We start from the raw sequence: 16,819 nt of genomic DNA on the forward strand, positions 1-16,819 counted from the left end.
TTGTACTGCCCACGTCACCTGGGCCCTTAAATTGCATGGCCCTTTTTTCAGTCTTCTCTCAGCTATGTCTGTTTACGTCATTGCTGATTTTGCCAGTGTACTATTTGAACGCTGTGTTTTCTTAAAAGAAACTGCACTTAATTATTTGATTGTACAATGCCAGTATATCCAGAAATGAGAAAAGACTCTAAAGGAAAGGCTTATTTCTTCCATCCCCATTTATCTGATGTGACTTGAAGAAATCACTGTACAGAAATTAATTCACAAAACTTTATTTCAGTTTGTAAAGAAAAACAGCAAATGGTCCTTGTGGAGGTCTGCTGATGTAATCAACAGCCCAAGTTGAAGTTTGTGCTCATTCAAACAGATAAACATTATGGATGAATAATAACGAGAGATGTAATATCATAATAATCTTCTGTAATAATAAATTTTTTTTAAAGCTTAGCTTGGAAAGTTTAGGTCAGTGTAGATATACAGCATGGAAACATGCCCTTCAGTTCACCAAGTCTATGCTGATATTCAAGCACCTGTTCATACTAGTTCTACTTCCTCACTTTTTGATCCATTCCCTACATGCTAGGTGCAATTTTACAAATGCCAATTAACATACAAACTCGCACATCTTTGGGATGCGGGAGGAAACCGAGGCATCTGCAAGAAACTAGGTCATAGGGTGAACGTGCTAACTCTACATAGATAGCACTCGAGGTCAGGATTGAATCCGGGTCTCTGGCACTGTGCAACATAGCAAGTTTTGCATACTCTGCAACAGAAAAACAACCATTCAAAAATTGAGCTTACAGTTGCTAAGAAGCTTTCGAGGAAGAAAAGAAAGACTAGTCCACCACCGTTTACCCTTGGTTGCAGAGCCTTTCTGAATTTTCCATTTTGCTGGACCAACAGAGGTCAAGGCATCTGAGAGGAGTCCAACTGTGCTGGAACAAGCCATTGAGGGACCGAGATACCGGTCCGCAAAGTCGGCTATGGGAACGGATCTGCCGACTCTGGCCAGGCCAGAGTTACGGCCGCAGGGGGCAAATTCGACCCACCATTCAACGCAGAAGTCCGGATGAGGTTGAGATTGGACGCCTACCCCACCTAGGTGATACATTTGAGGCGGATTTCAAGTGCGCTCTCATAATTTTGTATGGATTAATGGAGGTGCCGGACCATCAGTTGCCAGAAAATCAATGGAGGACCTGTAATTAGCAAAATATATGCAAATTAATAGCCACAACATTGTCTTTTGGCAATTGCAGAAATGTTTTTGTTTTGAACATTTTTTTTGTTTTGTTTGAGCAGTTTCTTACTCAGTTGAGTTCTACAGCTGTTTGTCCAATATTATGGTCTCTGCTCAATCTGGCTTAATTAATATCAGTTTCCCATGATCAGGAAAGACCATTATACATGGGAGCAGAATTAGGTCATTGAGCCTACTCCACCATTCGACCATGGCAAAGGGAAAATGATTCTAGATCCTGTTCAATTGCCATGACCCATGGTAGAAAGGTTGATTGATTTATTTGTGCAGAACAGTGATGGAAGTCCGACTCTTGCCTTGTTTCTCTTTTCTCTCTCTCTCTCTATATATATATATATATATGCATGCATAACAGAATGAATTATAATCTGATTTCCATACATGAATATACTAAGGTCATTCATGTGCTGCACCTGTTGATCAGAGCCTGGCTCTACTGTGGAATGTAATTAGGAATGTAATTTAGCCTAACCTTATTAATACCTAATCCAATTTAAAAAGCATAAATGCTGCATTCAAGTGCAAGTTAAAAGACTCACTACATTATGCACCAGATTGCACAATTTCAAGCTGAAAAATGTAAAAGCTCTCTTCCGTGGGGGGGGGGGGGGGGGTACACCCACTCCAACACCCTCCCCCCCTCGGTTGCTCCACAATTTCTCACTCTCAACTCTCACCCAATGTTGGTAGCCCTGAGTAATGTGATGTTTTTATTTTTTTTAATAATCTGTCCTTTGAATTCACTGATAATATAAAAATGGATGTCAATGTCTGCTTGAAAGAAATACCTACAAATGTGCAAAATGAGACAAAGGACGACAAGAAAATGAATACAGTATCATGTGAATTTATAAACAAAGCAGAATTGCAAAATAAAAAAGACAATCGGAAAACAGAAAAATGTTGATAAGGATACTGGAAAATCCATACGGATCCATAGTCTCATCATTAGTCATGAAACTTGTAAAAGGAAGAATTGCAACTTGAGCAGGTAATACACTTCTTAACAGAACACTATGGGTAAAGAAAAATAATTGAACCAAGTAGAAATCTTCCTTAACAGATTTATCCATTGTTGAACATTGCTGGTTTGGGAGCAAGATTGAAACATGGATCCACAGGTCAGGACAAAAGATAATCTATCTTTCAGATGGTATGTACAGTATGCTCATGCGCCAATTGTAACATGAATAATACTGAATTTAAAGATAACACAATCTGAAAGGGACAGCTCAGATAATTACCTGGGATAAAGACATTTTTCACAAAATAAAACCAGCAGACTATGAACCACAACCAGCACTTGTCCAAGGAAAAAAGTTGACCATTGACAGAACAACAAACCTCTTCTCCAGTCTCAGTGCATTTTGTAAACTCCCTGTGATATGGGCATAAACACCATCCCTCCCAGTAAGCTTTCTTTTTCTTAAGCACTGTTCTTCCATAATAATTGGGTTAGTGTCTGCAACTGGCTGAGCACTCCCTTTCAATATTCTCTTCCTCCTCCAATATAATAGACGCATAATCACCACCCTCATGCTCTCAGGCACAAAATACTTTTATACCATCTGTAAATTTTCTTTTTCACAACTTGCAAACTCGCTAACATACTTTCCTTTGCAATGTAAATATGTACAGTGTTTTTAAAGTATTCTTGCTTAATTTTATGGTACAAAAACATTTATCCTCCGATATTGTAAAGTAACAAATTACGTTTTTGGACAAAATGCTTTAAGAATTCGAACAAACCTCATGAGTTCATTAAATATTTACCTTCCTTTTTCAGTAGGATGTGGTGAGTGTAGTTATTCTGAATAAAGCTAACTATAAGCAAATAGACAGTGCTTCATTAAGATATAACACCCATTTTATTCAGGTCTATATCTTGACTAAAAATATTGACCAAAGCAATAAGTAGTCCATTTCTAAAAGCAAGACCCTTGAAGGGAGATCTGTGGCCCTACTATTACTAAATGGACAATTTGATGACAACATAAATACCAGGACATTCTAAAATATATAACTATTTACAAATCTGTACATTTTTTTTCAAACTCTACATTTCTGCTCATCTGGGTCCTGGCAATATCAATTAAAAATTAATTGTTTGTTACAGCTGACAGATTAAAAAAAGCCTAAAGCCAAAATGTTGCTTAAATTCAATGGAAGTATTTTTTCACACCCACATCCTGAAGCAGACACTAATTCAGTCTCACATTGCTGCACACTTGGTTTGTAAGGCATGTCTTTAGTACCAAAACTTGAAGCACAGTCTAAAAAGCTATGAACACCAAAATGCATTCTGATGTAAAGGAGGGAGACATGCTGAGATATTTGATGTGCAGAGCAGAAAGACTCTGCGTTATCAAGAATCATCCTTTGTTGAAGAGAAGCCAACGCTGTACCAATATGGATGAGTTGCTTTAGACTCCCAAATTCAATTAGTTTAAGGCATTCGTGGATTTCTTAGGAGTAGCTCTCATTTTCTTGCCAAGTTGTCATCCATTGTTTCTTGCCTCTTTTCTTGCTTAATTTTTCATCCTCAAAGGGGCGCTCTTCTTTCCGGATTCGAACTGCATGGTACCGTGGAACACTATCTTCATAACGGGAACGTTTAAAAAATCCACACTAAATGTGAAGAGGCAATTAAAAGAATCAGTTGTTTATAATACTATACCCGTAGGAATAATTCTAGAGCATGCAAACCTGCTTAAGAATGCAATAGTTATTAATATTAAACATTTATAGTAATAAAGTCAAAACCACCATTAGCCCACAGCCTTGCAACACAGAAAGCAAAGAGAAGCCTTAAGTTTAGATATTTTTCAAGGAACTTGAAAATAAGTCTCCTTGAGAAACAGTGGAAACAAATTGACTTGCAGTTCAGCAAGTTGATTGGTTCAGGAGCAGCTCAACAGATTACATTTTCAGTTAAAATTTCTGATGGTGACATGGGAAAAACATATCTTCAATTTATTCCAAACTCATTGTAGCAGGATAATTACAGGAAATTTAGGGAATGAACTCCATCAAAAATATTTGTAACAACATAACAGAAGTTACTCTTTCCCATGATGAAAATATTTGTTTCTTTCACTATTGACTCCAGCAAACAATCCATTTAAAAAAATATTACTTTGGTGAGGAAAGATGCAAACTATAGAAGTCTTACTGATGTATTTTTAATAAATAGGTTTGAAATTACAAATCAAAAAACCTGAATGGTGGTTCAGAAAATATCACTACACAAAGTACAATTTGGAAAGAAACAAATTAATGCTGGACGGATAACTGCCGATAAAAAGTTTAAATCATTTCTGAGAGCTGGAACGTGCGAAATAACACAAGTGCGGAAGTTCCCGTATTCAGTCACCTAAAGGGCAAGCACCATTTCCCAAACAAGAAGTTACATGCAAAGAAGGCTGCAGCAAAGTTGCACAAATACTGAAAAGCTCCAATAAATATGACAGCATCTGTGTGTCTAAGCAACAGTTGGGGACTGTGTTTGCTAATTCTTCTTTGTAAGGAATTACATTTTCAATTCAGAAATAATTAATAATCTAATTGTATAATTTAGAATTAAGTTATATATTTAAAATGATTCCCCGTGTTATTTTTAACATCAGAATATTGTATTTGTATATTATCCACACTCCAATAAGCAAAAGGTTTTGTTTCAGTGTTAATGCTGTCAATCTGTGAGATGTATCCCTTTTGAGGAACAGGAAGATTAAAGTGATGCCAAGCTCCCCACACCATGCCATTCCAATCCAACAATCAGAGACCAATAGACTGACTATTTACCAAATTAGTGACTGTCAACATTATGCATCAGTAGTAAGTCTTTCTCTGTCAGATGGCTGAACATCGATCTCAGCCTTGTTATACCTGCCGTCATAGTGGGAACCTTTGTTTTTGCCGAAGAAACCAAACTACAAGATACAATGTTTAATAATCATTTTTTTCTGATGCCACTTACCAGTAACCACTTGTTATAATGTAAAACTTGTTGTTTTAACTCGTTAAAAGTTGCACACATATTTCACAGTACGCAACCAATCATAACCAGAATCCTCAGATGTTTTCAAAATACATTTAAAATACATTCAGAAGTGCATTCAGAAAGTATTCAGACCTCTTCACTTTTTCTACATTTTGTTATGTTACAGCCTTATTCTAAAATGGATTAAATTCATTTTCCCCCCCATCAATCTAACACACACAAATACTCCATAATTAAAAAGTGAAAACAGGTGTTTAGCAATTTTTGCAAAGTAATTAAAAAAAACTGAAATATATTTACATAAGTATTCAGGCCCTTTACTCAGTACTTTGTTGAGGCACCTTTGGCAGTGATTACAGCCTCAAGTCTTCTTAATTGGAGTCTATAAGCTTGGCACACCTGTATTTGGGTAATTTCTCCCATTCTTCTCTGCAGATCCTCGCAAGCTCTGTCAGGGTGGATGGCGAGCATCGATGCACAGCTATTTTCAGGTCCCTCCAGAGATGTTCGATCGGGTTCAAGTCTGAGCTCTGGCTGGGCCACTCAAGGACATTCAGAGACTTGTCACGAAGCCACTTCTGCATTGTCTTGGCTGTGTGCTTAGGGTCGTTGTCCTGTTGGAAGGTGTACCTCCGCCTCAATCTGATGTCCAGAACGCTCTGGAGCAGGTTTTCATCAAGGATCCCTGTACTTTGCACCGTTCATCTTTCCCTCGATCCTGACTAGTCTCTCAGTTCCTGCCGCTGAAAAACATTCCCACAGCATGATGCTGCCACCACCATGCTTCACCATAGGTATGGTATTAGCCAGTGCCTGGTTTCCTCCTGACGTAACACTTGGCATTCAGGTCAAAGAGTTCAATCTTGGTTTCATCAGACCAGAGATTCTTGTTTCTCACGCCTTTTGGCAAACTCCAAGCGGGCTGTCATGTGCCTTTTACTGAAGAATGGCTTCTGTCTGGCCACTCTACCATAAAGGCCTGATTGGCGGAGTGCTGTAGATATAGTTGTCCTTCTGGAAGTTTCTCCCATCTCCACAGAGGAACTCTGGAGCTCTGTCAGAGTGACCATCGGGTTCTTGGTCACCTCCCTGACCAAGGCCCTTCTCCCCTGATTACTCAGTTTGGCCGGGCGGCCAGCTCTATGAAGAGTCCTGGTGGTTCCAAAGTTCTTCCATTTAAGAATGACGGAGGCCACTGTGCTCTTCGGGACCTGCAATGCTGCAGAAATTGTTTTATACCCTTCCCCAGATCTGTCCAGATCACAATCCTGTCTCGGAGGTCTACAGACAATTCCTTAGTCTTCATGGCTTGGTTTTTGCTCTGACATGCACTGTCAACTGAGGTGTGTGCCTTTCCAAATCATGTCCAATCAATTTAATTTACCACTGATGGACTCCAATCAAGTTGTAGAAACATCTCAAGGATAATCAATGGAAACAGGATATACCCAAGCTCAATTTTGAGTGTCATAGCAAAGGGGCTGAATACTTATGTAAATGTGATATGTCAGTCATTTATTTTTAATCACTTTGCAAAAACACTTTCTAAACACTTGTTCTCGCTTCTTCATTCTGGGATATTGTGTGTAGATTGATGATAAAAAAAATGAGTTTAATCCATTTTAAAATAAGGCTGTAATGTAACAAAAGTGAAGGGGTCTGAATACTTTCTGAATGCACTGTATAAGAACAGAAGAAATAAAGTTTGCAGTTTATAAATCACGTTCATTACATGTAGACTCATTTAGACATAATATTCATAATTTATTTGTTTGATTTCATTTCAATGTTATTGCCTTAGTTTATTTTTTTTAATTAATTATTAAAATCTCTAAATGTCCTTAATTTCCAATAATTATAGAATATTTCTAAATAATTTTAGAATTATTCTAAGATATCAAAAAATACTTATTTTGACAGCCTCTAGGTCAGGCGACGTAGCCAATGTTCCTTTCAACAATTTTAGAATCAGTTATACAGTGTGGAAACAACCCCTTTGGCCCAACTTCACCGCACCAACTAGTGCCCCCTCTGCACTGGTCCTACCTGCCTGCGCTTGGCTCATAACCCTCTAAACCTATCCCATCTATGTACCTGTTCAATAGGCAATAGGTGCAGGAGTAGGCCATTCAGCCCTTCGAGCCAGCACCGCCATTCAATGTGATCATGGCTGATCATCCACAATCAGTACCCCGTGATCATCCATAATCAGCCTTCTCCCCATAACCCCTGACTCCGCTATAAGAGCCCTATCTAGCTCTCTCTCTTGAAAGTATTCAAAGAACCTGCCTCCAACGCTCTCTGAGACAGAGAATTCCACAGACTCACAACTCTGTGTGAAAAAGTGTTTCTCTGTTCTAAATGGCTTACCCCTTATTCTTAAACTGTGGCCCCTGGATCTGGACTCCCCCAACATCGGGAACATGTTTCCTGCCTCTAGTAGTGTGTCCAAACCCTTAATAATCTTATATGTTTCAATAAGATCCCCTCTCACCCTTCTAAATTCCAGAGTATACAAGCCCAGCCGCTCCATTCTATCAACATTTGACAGTCCCGCCATCCCGGGAATGAACTTTGTGAACCTACGCGGCACTACCTCATTAGCAAGAATGTCCTTCCTCAAATTTGGAGACCAAAACTGCACACAATACTCCAGGTGTGGTCTCAGGACCTCTTTGCTCCTATACTCAACTCCTCTTGTTTTGAAGGCCAACATGCCATTCGCTTTCTTCACTGCCTGCTATACTTGCATGGTTACTTTCATTGACTGATGAACAAGGACCCCCAGATCCCATTGTAGTTCATTTTCCCAACTTGACACCATTCAGATAATAATCTGCCTTCCTGTTTTTGCTCCCAAAGTGGATAACCTCACATCTATCCACATTAAACTGCATCTGCCATGCATCTGCCCACTCACCCAACCTGTCCAAGTCACGCTGCATCCTCATAGCATCCTCCTCACAGTTCACACTGCCACCCAGCTTTGTGTCATCTGCAAATTTGCTAATGTTACTTTGAATCCCTTCATCTAAATCATTAATGTATATTGTAAATAGCTGCGGTCCCAGCACCGAGCCTTGCGGTACCCCACTAGTCACTGCCTGCCATTCTGAAAGGGAACCGTTAATCCCTACTCTTTTGTTTCCTGTCTCTTAAATGTCTCTTAAGTGTTAGGATAGTACCTGCCTCATGATAGCATCTGCTTTAAATTTTGCTGGGAATCTTTGTGACTCATCCTTGTTCCCCCTTCTTCTATTGCACAATACCCAAGTTGAATGACCTATGTTGGTTCTCACCACTGAATTTAGAGCAGCGCTTCCTCGCAGATTCTCTTTGGGCTACACAGCAAAGGCAAATGCCATCTGGTTCTTAGCATTGTGGCAAGAGCTGACATTGGCATATATGGGAATTAATTTTGGCCCAAAATAGAGATATCTACTACTGGCTGGTTTAAAGCAAACTGTGATCAACTAAGATAAATGCCAAAATACACCACAAAGATTCCAGGTTGATTTACCACGGTTACAGTAACTAGTTCTGGAGTCTGTGGAATAAAAGGATAGATGCACTCACCTTCCATAATAAAAATATTAAAAGTGCCAATAACAGAATTCCAGCCAGGATCGCAACAAAAATGATCCACCAAGGAATTCCAAAATAATGGCTCACTGTTTTTTCAGGAAATACTGTAACCCGTACCTGAAAGAACATTTAATAAAATTAAACATCACAAAAAAATGCTCCTTTTCATTGCTGGGTTAACCATCAGAAAAGCCACCGATCAAGCACATTAGCACAACAACATTACATTGGTCCTCACATCACAATCATTCATGCACACAAGGAACTGGTAAATTCTTTCATAAGATATATTTACCGAAACCATCCTCCAGCAACCAGTGTAACTGCAAAGAAATAACAATAAACTCGAACATTTCAACCTTCAAATGAAAAATACAAGAAAATTATATACAAGGGGCTCTTTGCGGTGCCACTTCTATGGGTAAATGATATTTGATTAAGATTGTGAAATTCTTGAGTCAGTTGAAAGCCTGAGATGGAGGTACTTCCTGAAGGCTTCTGCCATCAATTTTGTTTCGCTACTTTTCACTAATGCAGGCAACTTGTTTAGAGCAAGTTTAAATAATGTTCATTAAAATTCATTACTTCTACCCAAATTAACAAACATTACCGATGTGAAAGGTTCCCTTCAACAACATTTACAAAATCTATTCATTGAGAAAAATCAGATTTTCAGATTCAGATTCAATTTTAATTGTCATTGTCAGTGTACAGTAATGCAATAATTAATTTCCAAGTCTTCAAAAGTCAAAGCGAGGACCAACACAAATTGGAGGAATAGCACCTCATATTTCACTTGGACAGCTTAAAACCCAGCAGTATGAATATTGACAAGTAACCTTTGCTTTCCATCTCTCTCTCTCTCTCTCGCTGTCCATCTCTCTCTCGCTCTTAGTCCCTCCCCCATCATCGTCCTCCGACTAGTTTCACTGTCTTCCTGATTAAATTTTACTAATTGTATGCCTCATTGTCACCTTCTCCTCACCTAACAATGAACCATTCTACATTTTCCTTGATCATCGTCCTTTTTGATCTGTCGGTTTCACCCCCTACACTGCCATATCTCTGTGACTTGACACTCAGTCTGAAGAAGGGTCTCGACCCAAAACGTCACCCATTCCTTCTCTTCAAAGATGCTGCCTGTCCCGCCGAGTTACTCCAGCATTTTGTGTCAGTCTTCAAAATAATACTTTATTATAGGATAACGGTCACCAGATATTGATGTTTAAAAATCATCATTAAATCATTGCTAATTTGTAAAGATATGTAGTGCTGGGATCCTGTCAAAAGTGCTTGGATTTAAATCTGCATTGAAACCTCTAATATCGTATTTAAATAGCTGAGTAGATGGACATTTGCCTGTTCCAAATTCAGCTCTTCAGATACATTCAGCTCTCAAATCTTGCCTTTTCACTAAAAGCTGGAGTAACACAGCGGGTCAGACAGCATCTCTGAAGAAAAGGAATAAGTGATGTTTTGGGTCGAGACCCTTGTCCAGTCTGGAGAAGGATCTCGACCCGAAACGTCACCTTTTCCTTTTCTCCAGAGATGCTGTCTGACCTGTTGAATTACTCCAGCTTTTTATGTCTATCGGTTTAAACCAGCATCTGCAGTTCCTTCCTACACTTTTCGCTAAAAAATATTTGGTGTCATTACATACAGTTTCACTGTGGGCTTGATAGCCACAATTTTTCCATGTAGTGGCTGCATGTGGTGTGTGCCCCTTGCAGCCAACATGCAAGTGAAAAGTTATCCACAAATCCTGTGCCTCTTGCTTTTTCTAACTTCCTATTCCTTAAAAATCTATAGTCAGCTGAACTCATAAATCCTCACTCCTTGACTTCAGTAATTATACGTAAATGATAATTCTATTCTATCAAATGCAATGCCTTCACATTAACTGGAGAAAATATTTCAGAAAATATGCATTAATGACGTGTCTTAATTTCAAACATAATTTCTTCATAATGACTACAATGTATATTACCTCCGTTTCTGCATTCTTAACCACAATGTTTTTGGCTTTAGATTCTACATTTATCTTGGCTTTAACAATGATGTCAAGATAGTTCAGCTTTGAAAATTCCTGCAAAACAGAATTAAACACATTTAATAACCAATATGTTAAAAGGAATTGTAAAGCCTAAGATTTATAAAAGGTTAATGCACACTGCTCAGAGATATTTACCTCGAGGAAAGTGCTGTTCCATAGTCGTGAATGCAAGACCACAAATGCATTGCTATCAAGACCTCTGAGGGGACACTTTATATTAACACATTTAGCACTAGCACGCTTATGCTGGCCACATTCCTGTGGAACATCAAGGTGAATAGTCAGTTTTGAGACAGAAATAAATATTCCAATTCAATTATTAAAGTAACGCCTGCACTTACCAGAGTTGTATACTTGCTTTTACCTGTGAAGTAAGAAGAAACTAATCCTGTATTCTTATTGTCCTCAACTTCTCTTCTCTTTCTTGTTTGGATTGGAGTTTCCTAGAACAAAATAACTGAGTAAATTGCAACGGTCACAAAATGTTCTGTAAATTAAGCCTGTAATTATGGAATGTGTTATCCGTGTTATTTTCACAAAGGATCATCATTTAGATAATGCATACTCAACTGTTCAGGATTTCAGTTTTCATTTAATAATTTCTGTTAATTATTAAACCACATAATTTTTGTCCTTTGATAATAAACCTGCATTTTAATAATAGTAGGGATGTGTGGAAAGGAACTGCAGTTGCTGGTATAAATAGAAGATAGACACAAACTGCTAGAGTATCTCAGCGGGTCAGGCAGCATCTCTGGAGATAAATTATGCATGACGATTCGGTTTGGGACCCTTCTTCAGATTAAAGTATGCCTATTCAAAAAATCATTATAGTTCAAGAGACAAGAAGATAGAGATGCGATTTCCAACGTGCCAAGTTATCTTGTGCAATCCAAATGCTGCACTTTTGGGTTTCTGGCTGATCACATGGGTGATCACTTTTGGAAACATGATTATTTGGGCTTTTAAAGCATGACAGGCTGTTTACTTTCTATTATATATTTACCATCTTCTGAAAGTGAAATACATATCATTTTAATAAAACTTAATTTTCATCCCCTCATCTCTACCACTATTAAAATGCGGTTTTATTTTCAAAGGACAAACATTATGTGGATTAAATGAAAACTGAAATCTTGAACATTTAGGTATGCATTAGCTGAATTTTGATCCTTTGTGAAAATAACAAAACTGCATGTCGTACAAACACTCAAATAAATCTCAGTGACAGCACAGCTCGGCATGAAAAAGCAGTGCCGGATTTAGATGAAGAGAGGCCCTAAGCTGTTCCACTTGTGAGGCCCCCAGCGACCGGACAGCCATGGCGGCCAAATCTCCCACAATTCAAAGCGAGAGAGAAAGTGCCCAGCGTCGACCAGTTGCCGTTGCAGTGCGCATGCGCAGGGCGGCCGATGATGTGCTGGCCGTGGTTGTGCGCATGTGCAAGGCGCTTATATTTTGGAAATGTACACCCCGTTTTTTTCAATTTTTTCGGGGGGCACCCTAGAAAGTGGGGGCCCTAAGCTATAGCTTATTTAGCTTATACGTAAATCCGGCACTGTGAAAAAGTATTCATTTCTGCAGAAATAACTTAAATCAACCTCATCTTTAAACAGTCAACAGCAAATTACCTTCAAGTTTCGTTCGTTAATCTCACTGCTAGGCTGACAAGATACAGAATCAATGCCTTTTGAGGTAATTTTCATTAAATAGAGTAGCCATTTTCCATTGTAAATCGCCTTTGGCCACATGATTTCAAGCCAAGCATCGTCAAGAGTTTTAAGTGATCTTCCCAAATTAATAATCTGTGGAAGGATAAAAGTGTCCAGTGTAGATATCAAGCTCCCATTGTTATCTAAAGCAGCTGCTGTGAATCTCAACACAAACAGTATTCTGTTAAAATGGACAATTTAAAAATTACTACGCATTATTTGGATTAAAATCAAATGATATTAACTATATTTTTCTTTATAGACGATGTTACCACACTTACCCTGAACTCATACTGAATCAAACTTCCTACATCCTCTTCAGTCTTCATCGCACTCTCACCTACTTTTTTACCTCCAAAATACACCTGAGATGGTTTTGCAGCACTGTTCAATCAGAAATACAATTATTTGTTTATATTTTATTATAGTTTCTTCTATCCAGCAACACAAATACAATACAGAGAAAATACTTGCATCAAAACAAGACTAGAGGAATGTGTTCCTACTCACCCAACTATAGACAAGAGTAGTTCAACCACTACTCTGGCGGTAGCGACGGATAACAGATTAACCTGTTCACTAGTCCTGTAAATGGAAATGAAAAGTTTAATCACAAATTACCAAATTGATCAAAAAAAAATTAGTTTAGATTCCCCGACAGCTCAATTGAGCAAAGAAGAAAGTGGTGAAGCCTGACAAAGCAGAGTAATTAAATATCAGTTTTAAATTGGACATGGCACTGAATTTTGTTTTTAGAACAACCATTGGGAAAAGTTGTAATTCCCAGTCTTAATCTCTAACCAGTATCAGTGATAAACAAGGCAGGAAATTAAATGTTGGTTCATTTACTCAAAGTAAATACAAATTCATCAGTTATTCTGCCATTCCATTTCATTAATGTGTTACTAGATATTACCTTGCAGATATTTATTTCGCTTTATTTTAGGTGAGGGGAAAGATTTAATCGGAACCGGAGGGGAAACGTTTTCAAACAAAGGGTGGTGGGTATATGGAATGAACTGCCAGAAGGTATTTGATGCAGATAATATAACAACATTGAAAAGTCATTTGAACAGGTACATGAATACAAAAGGTTTAGAAGGATGTGGGTCAAATACAGGCAGGTGGGACCAATAGATGGAGCATCTAGGTTGGCGTGGGCAAGTGGGACTGAAGGGACTGTTTCCATGCTGTACAATGCTATAAAATGCAGGCTTCAAGTTTCAAAAGCTCAGAAAATATCTATTACGTCATCAAAGACTGCAATTTTTAATCTATGTATAAACAAAGTACAAATGTGTAATTTGATTTACGTTTCAAGCTGCAGGTTGATGTTAAGGTTTCCAGTGTCCAGCGTAATTCCAGTTGTACTCATGATCAAGTGGAAAGTAACCTAGAGATCAAAATCATCATTGTATTATTTGAACATTTCACTCAAATGTCACATGTGACAATAAACTGACCTTGAAACATTTAGCATATATCAACATCCTGTACAAATTGTTTCTCCAATTTAGAACACAGATAAACACAAATTCTCTTATTTTATAGCCAGTATAAATAATATAAATATGCATCATGGAATATTAAAGGAAAATAGCATACCTCTGATCCACGTTTTAGAGGATTTCCCAAATCACAATGTGCTTGAGATCCATTTTGATTTGCAATGCATACTACTTTGTCCTAATATAAAAACAGGAAATAATATAAAAGTAAGTTTCTGTTACCGTAAGCAATCAATTAAAAGGTAACCTATGCAAACATCCAATAAAATTAAGCGGTTGTTAGCAGGGAAATATACTGTTCCGTGTAGCATTAACTAATCTCAACCAGAGCATCCAGTCCCATTCCTAGCCTGTAGGATGCCTGCTGGTGTTACTTGAAACTGGTGTATTTGGTGGAAATGAAGAGGTGGAGGGAGAAGATAAAGTAATAAATCAAGATTCCCACTCTGATTTTCATCCTGCCTAATACGTAGCATCACACCTATATATTAGATAAGGACAAACTAGACCCATATGATGAGATATTATGTACTCCCTTCTATCCAGCTAAAATATGCTAACCTGGACGAGGTGTATGAGTCTGCTGGTATTAATTTATTCACCTTCCAACCAAAGACAATTTTGGGAGTGGCCAAAGAAGCAACAAGTAAATGGAGAAAGTTGAAACCCTCACCTGATTTAGGGATGATACTCGATATGCAGAGTAAGTCAATGTTTTGGGGAATGTTGCAGTCAAGTGAGCCTCATGCGCATCATCCCCATCTTTTTTCGGATTGCTTGGATCAGATGGCTTGTTAGAAACAGTTATTTCCAATACTATATCCTTTTGGTCACTTAATTTAAATACTGGCAATCCATTATTCCTAAAGAAACAGCAACAAAAATAAATGATTGCATATTTCCCTTCATATCAATGAACAAATGTATTGGAGCATGGTTTCTCCATGCTCCAATACAAGGAAATGATCTATTGGTTGCCTATCTTCAGTACTTAATCCTTTTTACATTTATTGCAAACACTTATTTCTTAAATAAACTTCAATTTTATTCTCTGATCTATTATACTTAAACAATTCTCACAAGGGGAAAAATTCCTAACTTGTAATTGCATTGTTGTAGATCTATAATAAATAAATCTATAATATTGGTAAAATGAAAAATAAAATAACAAGTCAAATTTAAAATAAACTTACACTTGTAAAGGAACAAATTTGTCCTGCTGCTTTTCAACTCTGGAGCCAAACCGATATTTTAGTTGAAGATTACTCTGGCATATGTGGTCAGATCCACAACCTTCCTTCAAAAACTGGATCTGTATTAAAATCACAACCAAGGGAAACCATGCTGTATCATACTGCAATATTTGAATGAAACAAGCTTACTAACGCTTACTAACGCTACATATGAGCATCCAGAGGCCTCAACCTCATCCATGATTGGTTGGAAAGCTCAGATTCAAATATCTACATTGCAGTCAAAAATAACATATAGGTGTGATCATGGCTGATCATCCACAATCAGTACCTGGTTCCTGCCTTCTCACCATATCCCCCGACTCTGCAATCTTTAAGAGCTCTATCTAACTCTCTTGAAAGCAACCAGAGAATTGACCACCACTGCCTTCTGAGGCAGAGAATACCACAGATTCCAAACTCTCTGGGTGAAAAAGTTTTTCCTCATCTCCGTTCTAAATGGCCTACCCCTTATTCATAAACTGTGGCCCTGGTTCTGGACCCCAACATCAGGAACATGTTTCCTGCCTTCAAGCATGTGTAATCCCTTAATAATCTTATATGTTCAATAAGATCCCCTCTCATCCTTCTAAATTCCAGAGTATACAAGCCCAGCCGCTCCATTCTATCAACAGCTGACAGTTCCGCCATCCCGGGAATTAACCTTGTGAACTTACGTTGCACTCCCTCAATAGCAGGAATGTCCTTCCTCATATTTGGAGACCAAAACTGCACACAATAATCCAGGTGTGGTCTCACTAGGGCTCTATACAACTACAGAAGGACCTCTTTGCTCCTATATTCAACTCCTCTTGTTATGAAGGCCAACATGCCATTAGCTTTCTTCACTGCCTGCTGTACCTGTATGCTTATTTTCAGTGACTGATGAACAAGGACCCCCAGATCTCATTGTACTTCCACTTTTCCCAACTTGACATAATTCAGATAATAATCTGCCTTCCTGTTTTTGCCACCAAAGTGGATAACATCACATTTATCCACATTAAACTGCATCTGCCCACTCACCCAAGCTGTCCAAGTCAACTTGCATCCTCATAGCATCCTCCTCACAGTTCACACTGCCACCCAGCTTTGTGTCATCTGCAAATTTGCTAATGTTACTTTGAATTCCTTTATCTAAATAATTAATGTATATTGTAAATAGCTGCGGTGCCAGCACCGAGCCTTGCGGTACCCCACTAGTCACAGCCTGCCATTCTGAAAGGGACCCGTTAATCCCTACTCTTTGTTTCCTGTCTGCCAACCATTTTTCTATCCATGTCAGCACTCTACGCAAAATACCATGTGCTCTAATTTTGCCCACTAATCTCCTATGTGGGACCTTATCAAATGCTTTTTGAAAGTCCAGGTACACTACATCCACTGGCTCTCCCTTGTCCTTTTTCCTAGTTACACCCTCAAAAAATTCCAGAAGATTAGGCAAGCATGATTTATCCTTCAT

General features: G+C 38.3%; 1 protein-coding gene across 2 annotated transcripts in view; it reads right to left on the reverse strand.

Moving 5' to 3' along the window:
* Positions 1-2,091: 2,091 nt before the first annotated feature.
* The window catches only part of itga6 (integrin subunit alpha 6), a 71,390-nt gene continuing 56,662 nt past the window's right edge, over positions 2,092-16,819 (reverse strand). The window contains exons 14-26 of one of the 2 annotated variants that reach the window (XM_033023951.1): positions 15,319-15,437; positions 14,799-14,988; positions 14,223-14,303; positions 13,931-14,010; positions 13,128-13,202; positions 12,899-13,001; positions 12,537-12,710; positions 11,247-11,348; positions 11,041-11,163; positions 10,840-10,938; positions 8,844-8,969; positions 5,069-5,196; positions 3,759-3,892 (exon numbers count right to left, since the gene is read on the reverse strand). In XM_033023951.1, the coding sequence (XP_032879842.1) occupies positions 5,089-5,196; positions 8,844-8,969; positions 10,840-10,938; positions 11,041-11,163; positions 11,247-11,348; positions 12,537-12,710; positions 12,899-13,001; positions 13,128-13,202; positions 13,931-14,010; positions 14,223-14,303; positions 14,799-14,988; positions 15,319-15,437 (1,380 nt within the window). In that variant the 3' untranslated portion in view covers positions 3,759-3,892; positions 5,069-5,088. Of the gene's footprint in view, positions 3,893-5,068; positions 5,197-8,843; positions 8,970-10,839; positions 10,939-11,040; positions 11,164-11,246; positions 11,349-12,536; positions 12,711-12,898; positions 13,002-13,127; positions 13,203-13,930; positions 14,011-14,222; positions 14,304-14,798; positions 14,989-15,318; positions 15,438-16,819 lie in introns of both variants that reach the window. The other variant, XM_033023950.1, reaches the window with a different exon arrangement.

This window comes from Amblyraja radiata, chromosome 7, assembly GCF_010909765.2.
Source record: "Amblyraja radiata isolate CabotCenter1 chromosome 7, sAmbRad1.1.pri, whole genome shotgun sequence".
Classification (NCBI taxonomy): domain Eukaryota; kingdom Metazoa; phylum Chordata; class Chondrichthyes; order Rajiformes; family Rajidae; genus Amblyraja; species Amblyraja radiata.